The 13,544-nt window shown below is 36.4% G+C and overlaps 3 protein-coding genes across 3 annotated transcripts; all 3 read right to left on the bottom strand.

Annotated features, from left to right (window-relative positions):
• Positions 1–8: 8 nt before the first annotated feature.
• On the bottom strand, positions 9–3,645 carry LOC103843214 (aspartic proteinase A1). Its single transcript, XM_009119914.2, has 14 exons — positions 3,519–3,645; positions 2,600–2,953; positions 2,451–2,511; positions 2,153–2,247; positions 1,950–2,062; positions 1,689–1,857; positions 1,564–1,603; positions 1,374–1,438; positions 1,186–1,299; positions 1,010–1,074; positions 773–929; positions 562–681; positions 389–477; positions 9–292 (listed from the first exon to the last, which is right to left on the bottom strand). The coding sequence occupies exons 2-14, from the start codon at positions 2,945–2,947 to the stop codon at positions 208–210; spliced, it is 1,521 nt and encodes a 506-aa protein (XP_009118162.1). The 5' UTR covers positions 2,948–2,953; positions 3,519–3,645; the 3' UTR covers positions 9–207.
• Positions 3,646–3,954: 309 nt separating this feature from the next.
• Positions 3,955–13,400, bottom strand: LOC103843212 (EP1-like glycoprotein 4). The gene is made up of 2 exons (XM_009119913.2): positions 10,743–13,400; positions 3,955–7,550 (listed from the first exon to the last, which is right to left on the bottom strand). The coding sequence occupies exon 1, from the start codon at positions 12,245–12,247 to the stop codon at positions 10,910–10,912; it is 1,338 nt and encodes a 445-aa protein (XP_009118161.1). The 5' UTR covers positions 12,248–13,400; the 3' UTR covers positions 3,955–7,550; positions 10,743–10,909.
• Positions 7,945–8,403, bottom strand: LOC103843505 (50S ribosomal protein L7/L12-like). Its single transcript, XM_009120247.2, has one exon. It carries the CDS (start codon positions 8,401–8,403, stop codon positions 7,945–7,947), a length of 459 nt encoding a protein of 152 aa, XP_009118495.2.
• Positions 13,401–13,544: the final 144 nt, after the last annotated feature.

Raw genomic sequence — 13,544 nt, 5'->3', positions numbered from 1 at the left:
AAGACATATATAACCACAAAGGTAGTGAGACTTTTATTATAGAAGTTTTTCAACATCGAACTTAGTACATATACAAAGCCATCGTCTTCAAAACTACAAAGGCAACCGTTCTACTACTACTAAGACCCAAGTCTTTTAGAACACAACATTCGAACACTTGCAGAGACCGATTGTTCACATAAACCAAACTACAACCATACTTGTGTTTTACACTGCCTCTGCAAACCCGACTTGCTCTTTTCCAAAGTCAAACACGGTGTGGTATTTTCCCATGAACACATCTCCAAGGATCCTGTCACATTTTACAATCATTCTTCCGGTTAGTAACAAAAATATACACCAAGAAAAGAGATGAAAACTGTTATGCGGTATAGAACCAATTATTTACCAGAGAGGTCCACGAGGTGGGGCAACGTCGAGTGCAATAAAGCCACTGATGCACTGCGCCGCAGGGCCCTCACCAACCTTCAGAACATACTGTTCACACCAAACCAATGCCAAGAGATTAGATAGAGTTCATAAGTGACCACTACGAGATATGAATCATGTTCTCAATCTTACCTCCTCTGGAGCGAGATCAAAGACTTTGCCTCCAATAGTGAGCGAAACCGTAGGCATGGTCGAGAGTTGTGCACAGTCCACTGCAGACTCTCCCATTGGGCTGGGAAGACGCTCGCATAGCTGTCCAGGAAAGCCACCAACATTAGCAAATCAGCAAGATCAGAACAAGAATGGTTTAACAGATTTTTATTAAAAGGTGCTTGTTGTTTACATCGTTGATGTAGTCTAATATGCGTTCCTGAGTCATGTTCTGCCTCAACTGGCTCTGTATCCAAACAACTGCCATCTCACACGCAGAACATGCGGCATCTCCAACACCATTGGAAGATTTGGCGTTTTCCTTGTCCACCACTGACTCAATGCCCATACTAAACAATAAAAGAAGAATCATAGTTAATTGCAATATTTATAATATATCAATTTTCTAACGAAACCACTGGAAATTTACCTGACATCACGTTTACCATCGAAAGTGCACAGACCAATCTGCGAGCAGATTTTCTTCGGCTGGGTCTGCAAGCCGGAAGGGGCACAGTAAGTCAATTTCTTTTACATAACGAGAGTGGTGTACACAACATATGATTTGTGACAGAGATTCTTAGCTAGTCTGATAAGCATACTTACCTCAGACAAAAGCAGATCCAAAATGGTCTGTCCGTACTGATCCACAACAGTCTTGCACTGCTGGCTAACAACTCCAGCTGCTCCAATAGCATGGTTGATCATGGTGATTACAGTCTACACGAAGAAAAACAAAAATAAGACATACTACTCTCAAGAAACAGCTGGAACCAGTTCGGATTCGTGCTTACTGTTGGACCCGCAAGCAAAGATGTTCCAGAATCTGCTATCGCAGAACAGCCACTTTCGCAATATCCTATATAACAATGACTCAAAACTTTAGATCCAGCGTCGCCAGCAAACATAAATAGCAAAACCTTTTTAAACGGTTAGGACCAGCTATATATATTTTAAAGAACGAGGCAATAATGTTATACATACCAGTGGGTGCACCGCCAATGAGAACATCACCCATATCAAACTATAACACACCAAAAAAGGGATTGAGTTGGACCATTGGAAGACGTTTATGACAAAACAAGGCAAGAGAGTGATATATAACAAACCTGCCAGTAACCCTTTTGTGTCACAGGGACATAAGTATGTTCTCCCTTGTAATGATTTGGATCAACACCTCCAAATACAAGTTCACCACCTTCTTCATCATCAGCGTTACGGTTAAGCCAAAATGAAAACACCGGCTCCTTGATGAGGCCTTGCTTAAGCATGTTGTACCTGTTATAAAACAAGTCATCATGGCATGAGCTTTAAAACTACAGGAATGTAGTAAGTTCAGCCCAATCAAGAGAAGAAAACTGCACGCGTACCAAACGGGAGCGGCATTGCCAACAGAGATCTCTTGGAATCCAAGACCAAGGATACCATCAAATTTAGCTAGAACGAATGTTATACCAGGCTCCTTGGTTGCCTCAATAAACTCCTGATATGATAGGCAATGATAAGAAGGAAGCTCAATGACGTAGCATATGTACGTAAAAGAATGTTAAGTAGGGCACGATAGAAAGCTTACCTGATCCTTGACAACTAAATCACCAACGGTGACGGCATCATTACTAAAGAACCCAGCAATCGCCCCAGTTCCGTAGTGAATTGCGGCGGATTTTCCTGCATCAAATATAAGCGACTTAGTTATAACATCATAGCTCACATCAGTAAAGATATTGCATCTTTGAACGAAGGTGAAGAAGATTCTCTACTAAGCAAATAGACATCACTAGAAACACATCCCACACTTTCAGAACACAAAACCACAATAAAGACTGCATAACTAAATCAGGGAAGAAGTTCTAAACAGAGAGAGAACAAACCATTCTTCTCATATGTGCTTGAACGCGAGGACTTGTATTTGGAATGGAAGAGACATGCAATCTACAAAACGAACCGAACACATTAAATTCTCTTCTGCAATGAATCCTGACCATTGTCAGCAATTATAAACCATAATATTGCTGCTCACCGAGAAATAGCATTTCGATGATGGCACCCAGAGGTTAGAGCTCCCAGTGTCAAAAACCACAGTAAACTTCTGCGGCGGAGTACCAATAGCGATCTCACCGTAGTACTGAGCATCTAAGTAATTCTTCAACGTGACAATATCAGCATCTCCAGAATCCCCAAGACCGTAACCCCTCAAGGGCTTTAACTGCTTAGAACCAACACGTGCCGCAATACGGCTTTTGGGATCCAACTTAAGTTTCTTCAGACCAACTCTGAAGGTCCCATCATTACGCTCAGCAGAGGCAGAGAGAAACAACAGGAACGAGACAATGAGTGACACAGCAACCGTTTTAGAGTATATTCCCATTTTCACCTATTCATCAACAACAAAGTCAGACCAAGTCAGAATCAGAGTCCCTACAATACGATATTAGTCAACTAAAATATAGTTTAAGAAACTATTTATATTGCAAAGGTACAATTTTTACTTGGTCTTCCTCAAACAGATAACGATGGACAAGGTAACACGCATTAAAGTACTAAAATTTATTTAGTCTCCATCAAACAGCAACCAAGCAAGCAATAGCGTAGAAGAAAAAACATCTCTCTTAGACTGATAAACTGATAAAAGACTTTTCCTTTCTAACTAAAACCCTGATTACAACAAAACCCTAGAAACTAACACCAGAGCGTCACCGCTGTTAAACCATCTCAAACGAAGGATTCATTATGAAATTGAGATCATAACAATCAATTAGCAGACAATCAAGAGGATGAGCAAACAAAGTCAAAAGCTTTCAAAACAAAAAAATCGCACTGATCGAGCACGATTACTAGCGAAAAAGTAAAATTAACCACGAAGGAGAGACGAAATCAACTAATCGGATACCGATTCACATCGAAACACAGAGAGAAGATAAGGAGAACAGTACACTCACCGAAGCGAAGGCTCGAGATGCTCTGAAAATGAGGAAAGTATTGATGAGATATTTATTGAAAAGAAGATGACTGTGACGAGGGAAGACGCTAGAGTAACAGGGGTGTTCGTTAGACGACAAGTACAGCGGGGCCCACTTTTGTAATTGCGTGCTTAATCCTACTTTTATCAGCCGTTCGATTCTGTTTCGTGTAGAAATACTTACCATATCAGCCGTTGGATCGAACTTAATGAATAGTAGGATTACTTCGTTGTCCAATGGATATGAATGTTTAACGAATCAATTTTTTCTTATTTTTAGCGGAAAATATAATCTCGTGCTTACGGAGTTGGATGGGACTAAGTGCTCTAAATGAATCTTAGCCGTTGATTGAGATTACTCAACTTATGGTTCACATTTCTATAATCTACTCTAAAGCCCAAGTTTAAAAAAAAAAAAAGAAAGGTATACCCTCACATGGACAATGATCACTGTAAAGTTTATATTTTGGGCTTTTGTTAAAATAAATTAGACCTTTTCAAACCCAAATTTTCGATCCAAACTAAACTTGTTTCTTTTGATAATATTTGTAGCGAAAACAAAATAAAAGAAGAATGTGATAATATTTGTAGCAAAAACTAAATAAAAGAAGACTGTGATGATATTTGTAGCAAAAAAAATAAAATAAAAGAAGAGTGTGATGATATTTGTACTGAGATCTTCATGCTGCATGGTTCACGTACGTTTGTTTTCATAAGCCATATACGTCGCATTAATCTTTCTGATCCTCAGAGGATCGATCTTCTTCGGAATTCATTTTCTGCAGCTTCTTCGAACCAGCCTCTGAGGTTTCTTCCTGCCCAAGCAATCTCTTACCGCCCGGTTTCACGTTGGTATCCGGCGAGTTTGCCGGTATGCAGTCTGCACCGATGGACTTGCTCGTCCCAAGTATCTAAGTAATATATAAGAAAATAGCACAATTCAGTAATTTTTTAATTGATTAATCACCTATTGATTTGATCTATATAGTTATATATATTTGATTACCAGTTTCTCGTATAATTCGGACTGCTTTGCAAGTGCAGTGTTAGTCTTCTTCGTTTGTGTAAGCACTTCTTCAAAAAGCTGTTGATTCTCCTCATGTACATCAGCCAACTAAAATCAAATAGGAGAACGTATACGATCAATAAAATCAAATTTTCCGAAATTAAAATAGTAAAATGTGTAATATTAGTTATATATTATCTTTGTATGACATATAGATCTACTTTGCCGTTGTGTTTAAAAAAGGAACTACATTGTCATACATATATTTGGTTCCTCCGCGCGATTTCTTCATGAAGCTTTGGATTATCCAAATCCACCATCTGAAAAAGTACAAGTAGAACCGCGCTATATACATTAAAACAAACAATATAATCAAAAGAGGTTCAATTATGAAATGTTACTATATGATAAAATAAGAGAGAAATGTAACTAGTGTCACGGTTGAAATCAACATTTTGTACTCACGTTTTCTTCCGTGCGAACATCTTCGCAGGGAACAGAGAGGCTCACTGGTGAATTCACTTTTTCATTCCTTTGATCATCCGACTCCAGGCCACCACCATTTCCTCTGGAACTTGACATAGTAAACGAAGGAGTCGAACACAAACAACGAAGAGACAATTTAGGAGCGAGAGAGAGAGTGTGTTGTGAAGGCTTGTGTGTTAGCATCAGTGCTGCTCTCTCGTATTTAAAGCATCTCAGCCGATCCATTGTTCATCGCATCTGTTAACCTAAACCCCTTCAACTTTCTTGGAAAGTCATAATAAACGCCATAAATGAACTTCATATCAAATATTTATGATAATTAACTTGGGGTTGGTCGATTTAAAAGGGTCAATGATAATTAAGAGGAAACCCCTAAGAAAATAAGTTAACTTTTCAAGATTAATTAAGGAACTTACCTAGTTTAATTTTCAGGGTCTAGGGCTTAGTCTAAACTTCGTTGTGAGTACATGCATGTACTAGAATATCAAATATTGTGTATTTATATAATTTCCAGAGAAACCTTTTTAAATATATACATTTTGATATTCACAAGATCTCAAAAACATGTATCTAACATTTAGTTAAGCACGCCCATAACTCAAGATCCCTCAATGTATCAAAAGGAAGGTTGCGTTGTGTTCTTAAGCTCGAATCTTGTTTCACGCCTTTAAACGTAGTACTTATAAAGATTGGTCCAAAGATGAAAAGAGATAACGAACCCAAAGTAGTCGGAACTTCTTATTAGCAAAAAAAAAATATTACCTCCTCTTTCGCAAGCATTTTCACAGAACGACACGAATACGTGCCTATATTCATATAATGTATAAGTCATTACTCTCTCCAATCCACAGAAGATTGGTGTTGTACCGATTTCAATATCTGAAACCTTTTTGGATTCTCTGGGACTTATCCTTGTGTCAATGGATTGACTCGAAAAAGTTTAATAGTCTCTTTCGACTTACATCATAATAATTTAACAATCGTTAATGTCCAGGTATAATACTGATACATTAGTTAGTATCCTAATCTATGATATATGAGATTTGTTCTAGGTTTTTTCATATAGTTTTGTCTTGTGTTCTAAAGTTTGAGATATTTTGGTTATACTTCAACAATTATAAGGGACTTCTAGTATAACGTTCATGTTTTTAGAACAGTTTTTTAGGTTTAAGTTATGTAATGTCCGAGATAAAAAGGATATTTTTTCTGGAGCTGTAGTTGCAATCACGGGATGTATGCACAATATCAAGACCGAAGATGAACTGAATTTTTCATACTTCCTTTCGAAATTAAAGTGTTATATGGAGGAAGTTTTCATATATTGTTTACAATATATTTAGTCTACTTTGTGATTGCATATTCACGTATTGTACCTAGTTATATATAAACTGTATATGTTCTCAGCAAATTTTTATGGGTAGACGAACTATTTCCCCACGAAAAGTATCATATAGCACCAAATGTCTCCCGAACTATGACTACGTGCTGTTTATCCCCGAGAAAAAAGTTTGAAACCTATTTCTCCATGTATCTTGGTTTTGTCATGGTTTTGTAAAACCAATATAAAATCTTCAATCTCAGATAATAAACCGGACTAAACTAAACCATAATCAAATAAAACCCGACCAAACATAAATCTTGACCAGAACTAAAACCGAACCCAAATCTTTAATTTCAACGCATGAGTCTCTCAAAAAAAGTAATTTTGCTCAGTTTCGTAAGTTTTCTATGGAGAAGAAAGTTAGGCGTGAATATTTATTTGATGTTTCTTCTCAGAATAAGTTCACAGCTATGTTCACTGTCTTAAATTCAAACAAAAACAAAGCTTTAACCAAACAAATAAAGAACACACATCAGCAGAAAGAACAACGAAGCACAACAACAACAAAATAATTTTAGAAAATAAAGCCAAAATTTTCGAGAGTCACACATGAAGTAAGACAGGGAGTTGCTGATTTCAATCTGGGCCAAAACAAAAACAGCCAAGGGCCATCGACATTTGTTATCTCTCTTGATTCCTCCTGATTTCAATATCTAGATTCAGTTTGAATTTTTTTTCCTTTTCAGGATTTGTGAAATGAGAGAACTTTAATTTGGGGGAAATTTGTCTGCTCGGGTTATAAAATTAGGATTTTGGATTTTTAGTTAAGTTTTGAGTTGTAATTGGATCTTAATTCGGTTAGTCATTGGGTTAAAACGGTTTATGGTTTGCTTAAAAACAGTAAACCAATTTCATTTGAGTTCCATGGGATTTTCGATTGCAATCTTTAGATTCATGTAGAAATAAAGATGAAACTTTATTTTCATGGTGAAATAGATTTCAAATTTTTTTTCGGGGATAAATAGCATGAGGTCATCGTTTGGGAGACATTTAGTGCTATACGATACTTTCCGTGGAGAAATAGCTCGTCGACCCAATTTTTATGTATGTAAAAACTTATAAAAAGAAGATAAGTCTAAACAATATTTGTTCTTTAATATCGAGTCGAGGTAAGGAATTTTTAATAATTACTTAAACATCTATAATAATAAAGTTGCTGAGAAAGGCTCCTCCTGCGTCCACATCACCTCTCCTATTCTCATATTGTGCCACGTGGCACACTCTCTTCAATCACAAAAAATGTTCCGTCGCGTTGCAATCTATTTGGTTTTTAAATGTCAAATTCAGTGGCCCACTAATTTTTTCCTCATACTTTGACCAGAATTTATTTTGGATTTCTTTCAATAGGGGGAGGAGGCTAACAAAGTTGCCGTGCCGTTCGAGATTCACCAAATCCCAGCAGCTTCTTTGTAACGTTTGCAGTTTCTGTTTTCCTCTGCATTACTCCAATCATTCAAGTGATTTCGATCTCCTCCCACTCTCTCGCAATTAATCAGCCTCATCATCATCTACGGTAACCGATTGCACCTTCGCCTATAAATGTGTTCGGTGAATGCGATGAGCAACTACACCTCTCTGTTCTCGGAAAGAACACTCTCTGTTAAGCATCAACCCGATGGCGGATTCAAGAATTTTCCTAGCGGATTTTAAAGCTGGCTGCTGTTCAAACATTGCCGAGATCGTCGTGCGTCTTGGATTCTCATCGCCTCCGGATCCTTTCAGTCCCAGCTCCGTAAATGCTTTTATCTCCTTATTCACCTTAATCTTCGACGCCGCTTCAAACTTCTCCAGCTTCACATCAAAAGCTGTCTTCTCTACGGTTCTATTCTCAGCTGAGCCATATGTGTGAGCAGCAAGATTATCAGCAGCTACAGACACAGTGGAGCCGTAACGGTTGATACCGAGTTTATGGCTGAAGAGAATTGGAATCGTAAAGCTAATCATGTTTAGTTTGAGCAAGCCGTCGGTGTTTTGGTCGATCTTCTTTGTCATGGTTTTAGGAGATCCGACAGTGGATAGGTGGCGAGTAGTGGCGGTCAAAAGCGTTGCGGTGGAGGAAGACGGTGGATCTTGATCAGAATCTGGAGATCAGAGCTCAGGTTGCATTTTTGCGTTCCGTTCGATTTCATTGCCCAGTTAATAGTTAAGGCCCATGGAAAAGACATCATCTATTAATAAGAAAAGAGACCGTATGTATAAGGCCCTAAAGGCCTAAAGTCCCTTAACTAGGAAGATGTCAATAACTCAAAAAATACCGTCAATGAAATTGTTCCAACGTGAGTTTTTGTTTTTGCAATAGTCCCTTGGTCATTCTTTCTAATAAGCACTAGCAGCCAAACAATAAACACACAAATTTTACGGTATATTGCAATTGATCTCATCTTGGACATGGCGCAATCTTAATTTAGATATGTATTCTAAAAAATATTTAGCTAATCATTTTTTTAACGATCATCCTCCATTTAATTCTTTGTAATACGTTTTCTTTAATCAATGAATATGCAAACTTATTTTACAAATTAGGCAAGAAAGGGACCATTAACCAATCATAATCCTTTTGTCGGAAAAATCAGTTAATTATAACACTAACTACACTTGGATGGTTCTAATGGTTACGCTTGAGGGACAGAAGTTGCCTGTCATTTTTACAAGAGAAAAAGACTAAAATAGCACTAAATCAAGTTTTTGTTCTCAAACTAGCACTCAAGGCCAAAAGTCACAAAAATAACACTCAAGGAGTGGGGTTTAGGGTTTAAAATTTAGGGTTTAGGGTTTAGAGTTTAGGTTTTAGGGTTTAGAGTTGAGAAGTGAGGTTTTGGGGATAAGATTTCAAATTTTGAAAAATAAAAAAATTTAAATTTTTCAAAAGATAAAATGCTATTTTGGTCATTTTAGTTTTTGAGTGCTATTTTTGTGATATAAACTTAGAAATGTGCTATTTTGGAGATTTGCCCTTTTTACAAACATGAACCTCCGATATTTCTCTGATAATCCATCGAGTATATTGGATAATTTCACTTTTATAATAGAGAAATGTTTGGAGAATAACAACGTTGAGGCAGTGCCGGTCCAACACTTTCAATGACTTTAGGGTTTGAAGTTAAAAATTTTATAAATAAAAAATAAATATTAAAAATTTGAAAATAAAAATATTTTAAATAGTTTCAAAAAGTATTTTCGAATTTCAAAAAAAAAAATTGAACACAAATAAAAAAAATCAAAATTTTTTTATAAAAAATTTTAAATTTGAAAAAATAATAATAATCTGAAACTGCAAAGAAGACTTATTAAATGAACATTTTGGTCATTTTCTTTCTGAGAATCTCTTTTTGTAACAAAAGTTTGAAAATAGTCTATTTACGAGAATTCTATTCTTAGTGTCACATGCACATAATATAGACAAATTCAGCTAAGTACAAATGCATAAAACAGTGCTTGATTTTAAGATAAACCTGCATATAACCCAAACAAAACAAACAAATACTCCTTAGTGAAATAAATAAATAACTCAAACATATTGATAAATTATTTTGGCAAACGGAACACCGAGTTGATCCCCCAAACTTAATTACTAAACTATTACCAATGTAAGAGGATCATTGTTAATTTCAAAATAATTAATAGCTCCCCTACGTTACAAAAACATACTCTCTCTGTTTCCGAAAGTAAGATTTTCTAGAATTTTCAATTTTATTAAGAATATAATAAATATTTACAATTTAATTTTCAATACATTTTTCAATAACTATCCACCAATAAAATTTAATTAATTCAAAATATTCACAATTAATGTTTCTCAAAAGTATACACCTTAAAAATATAGAAAATCTATTTTAGTGGAACAAGAATATACTCTAAAAAATCTTATTTTCGGAAATGGAAAGAATATGTCTTATAATTAACGCAATAAAATTTTACAACTGATTACACTACCACACCAAAGATGAAACGTCTTATTAATATAAATTTTACATGACTATAAATCAAAACCTCCAACACAAAAACAACAACTATCTCTTACACAAAATATGTAACAAAATGAAAGCAGATCAACCAACATCAAGTTTCGAACAACTCATTCAAAACATCCAATGAGATATCATCTCTAGAGTTATGTAGTCGTCAAGAACCAACATCAGACATGTCATGCCATCATCTCTAACACTGGCTGAAGCTGCTCAAAACAGCCATGATAACAAGAATTTCACACTCAAACTATTGACTATCCATACACTTGCAAAAAAAAAACTGCATATCAAATTTAAAAATACAATGGAATACAACACATAAATAATTGAAACAACATCCCGCCCATAGGGCGGGCAAACCACTAGTGATTGATAAACTTTACTTCATTTTATTAAGATATACGCTGAGAACCAGCATATCAATACTTAAAATAAGATAAAACCGATAGCAACAACTTTTAAGAAGAAAGGAAAACAAATGACAAATGTAGCATTGGTCAAAACGACACACAAACAAAGTAGTTGACACTTCAAATGGCAAGAGCTGAGTTCTTGTTAGCATTAGGAGCCTTGACATAAGCAACGAGGGAAGCATCTCCGGTTCTAGTCAATGTCTTGAGCTCATAACCCAACCAACACCTCGAACTCTTCCGATTGTAGAAAAATCCTAAACACTTACAATCTCTCGTACACTTGTCCCCACACGCTTTCTCCGTCGTCGACGAGCCTCCGTTATACTTAGTCATAAAACTATCTGCTCCTTCAATCTTGAAGTAATGAAACGTCTTGGGATCGCAACTAGTCAGACTCGGAGTCTTACAAGTAGCCTCGTCCCAACCAAGAAGCCCTTTGTCGCTAGGACAAGCGTTACACTGTCCTTTCTTACACAAACCAAACTCACCACAATGCTCAGCGAGTCTACACTCATCATTACCGTCAGTATCGGCGTTTGTAAACGCCGTGTATGTAACGTCCCAAGCGGTAGAACTCGCTGACGTACTGTAACTCCAAACTCTAACGTTTCCATCTGATTCTAACCGAAGAAAACTCAACGTAGCGTTGTGTTTAGGCCGCGAGAGGAAAGTCGAGACGTTGAACTGAGAACCAGAGTCCACACCTTCCATGTGTAGACCCCACGTGGTGTCCGAATCCTCCACAGCTTGGAATGTCATTGACTGTAACTGAGTTATCTTGGTAAAGAACTCATATTCGTAATACGCGATTGGTTTCGGCGTTTTGTTTGTCGTGTAGTACAGAACTAGCTTCTTGGCTTCCATCACGAGACTGTAAGGTCCGTTTGCGTTGACCGATGGAGACCTTCGGCTCACGAGCTTATTCTGACCGTTGGCTTTCAAAGACTGTCCGACAAGAAGTGTGTCGGTCGGTGAATCAAAGCTTTGCCATACGAACTTCCCGTTGGAGTCGTATATTACCATATTGCCATTCTCCAAGATTTTGATACCAACGGCGTTTTTGTTAGCCGTGTTCGTTTGCCACACCACACGACCATCGGCTTCGGCGAGTACTAGGTTTCCGTCTTCACCGAAAGTCAACGTGGCGTCTTCTTTGACCGGAGAGTCTCTGTTTGCTTCCCAGACCCATCGGAGAGTTGATTCTTGGGCTCTGTTTCCGATTCTTAGAGCGAGAGTGTATGCGTTTGGAGTTGTGTTGTAGAAGCAGAGACGGAAGTTGTCGTTGAAGGGTCGGAAGCCACGTACGTCGGCATTGTATTCAATGGGACTGTAGTCGGTGTAGTCTCCTTCGTTGACAACTCGGAACTGCTCATCGATGGGGACTTTGGCTTGTGCTCCGGTTAAGGAGAAGATGGAGAGAGTGAGGAAGATGGCTAATGTGATTGAGGTTTTCATTTTTTTTTGTTAAGTGTGTTTGATATGGATTTGATGTGTTTGAGTGTACAATGTGAGCTTCTATTTATACAAAACCAAGGAAGTGTTTTAAGAAGTGTTTTGACTCATCGATGACGAGTGCTTGATGGTCTTTTTTGTTTTTTGTTAACTTTGGAATGTAGATATTCGGTGTAAAGTGAAGATTTATATAGTATATATTTAGCAAAAATATAACATGTGTCTTTTACAAAGCGAGTTAGTATTGAATTATTAATCTTATAACTTTCTGTTGAGTTTCAATTATACCTCCTCTGTTGAACTATTTGGAAGTGTACGTGGGCTGCGCATTTGAGGTAGGACCGACCAACTACTATTTTAATTAAGAGCCATCGGGAATATGCTGTTGGTCGGTTCCCTCGTCCCGTTGGATTTTTTCTTTTTGATGATTTGTTGACGCCCTGTTGCATATAGGGATGTCAATTGGGCACATTGTCCATGGGCGGCCCATGTCCAAATCGATATGGACTAATATGGTCACGCCCAAATATGCCCGAAATATTTCTGTCCAAATGGATTATGGCAGATGCGCCCAGAGTCCAATGGACAAAACCAAATGGACATGGGCTGCCCAAATACGCTCATATTTAAAAAAAAAAAATATTTAAAATCACAAATATTTGGGGAAAAAGAGAAGGAAGGTGAAAAAGAAGGTGGAGGAAAGAAGAAAAAGAAGTAGATTAAGTGAAGGAATGAAACATGAAATTTAAGTATCTTTTGGCTTTTGTAAATATGGATTTTAAGTTTAAGTTTAAGACTTTAAGTATCTTTTGTGAAACATGAAATTTAAGTTTAAGTATGTTTTGTAAAACATGAAATTTAAGTAAGTTTAAGTATGTTTTGTAAAACATGAAATTTCTAATATGTACATCTTTTAAGTTTGAAAATTAGACATCTATATTATTAAAACTGAAGTACCCTTAGTACTGTTTGGAAACAAGGATAAACAAATAAATGAGAATTGTTTGGAAACATGGATAGCAGATTTATTACTTTCTTTTATTTACACATTTAATCATTGCATTTATAATAAATGACATATTTCCTTTTTGTATTTTTTTATTTACAGATTATACCACTACATTTAAAATCAATTTAAATTAATTAATTACAATGGTTGTTGTTTCTTTATAGTGAAAATAAAAACACAACTGAAATATATAGTATATATTATATAAAAGAATTTTAAATATAGCATTACTTTATTTAGTTTAATCAAATATAAAAAATTGGAGAGTTCAATTTTCAAGAAAATAAAATA

Source organism: Brassica rapa, chromosome A09, assembly GCF_000309985.2.
Source record: "Brassica rapa cultivar Chiifu-401-42 chromosome A09, CAAS_Brap_v3.01, whole genome shotgun sequence".
Taxonomy (NCBI): Eukaryota; Viridiplantae; Streptophyta; class Magnoliopsida; order Brassicales; family Brassicaceae; genus Brassica; species Brassica rapa.
The sequence above is the reverse complement of the archived record's forward strand: the minus strand, read 5'-3'. Positions and strand labels throughout refer to the sequence as shown.

Excerpts from the sequence above, each read along its gene's own strand:
- LOC103843214 (XM_009119914.2), bottom strand. The coding sequence starts at position 2,947 with ATGGGAATATACTCTAAAACGGTTGCTGTGTCACTCATTGTCTCGTTC. Across the intron at positions 2,512-2,599 it reads CATCGAAATGCTATTTCTCG|ATTGCATGTCTCTTCCATTC; the intron begins GTGAGCAGCAAT and ends TTCGTTTTGTAG. Across the intron at positions 293-388 it reads CCACCTCGTGGACCTCTCTG|GATCCTTGGAGATGTGTTCA; the intron begins GTAAATAATTGG and ends AAAATGTGACAG.
- LOC103843505 (XM_009120247.2), bottom strand. The coding sequence starts at position 8,403 with ATGACAAAGAAGATCGACCAAAACACCGACGGCTTGCTCAAACTAAAC.
- LOC103843212 (XM_009119913.2), bottom strand. The coding sequence starts at position 12,247 with ATGAAAACCTCAATCACATTAGCCATCTTCCTCACTCTCTCCATCTTC.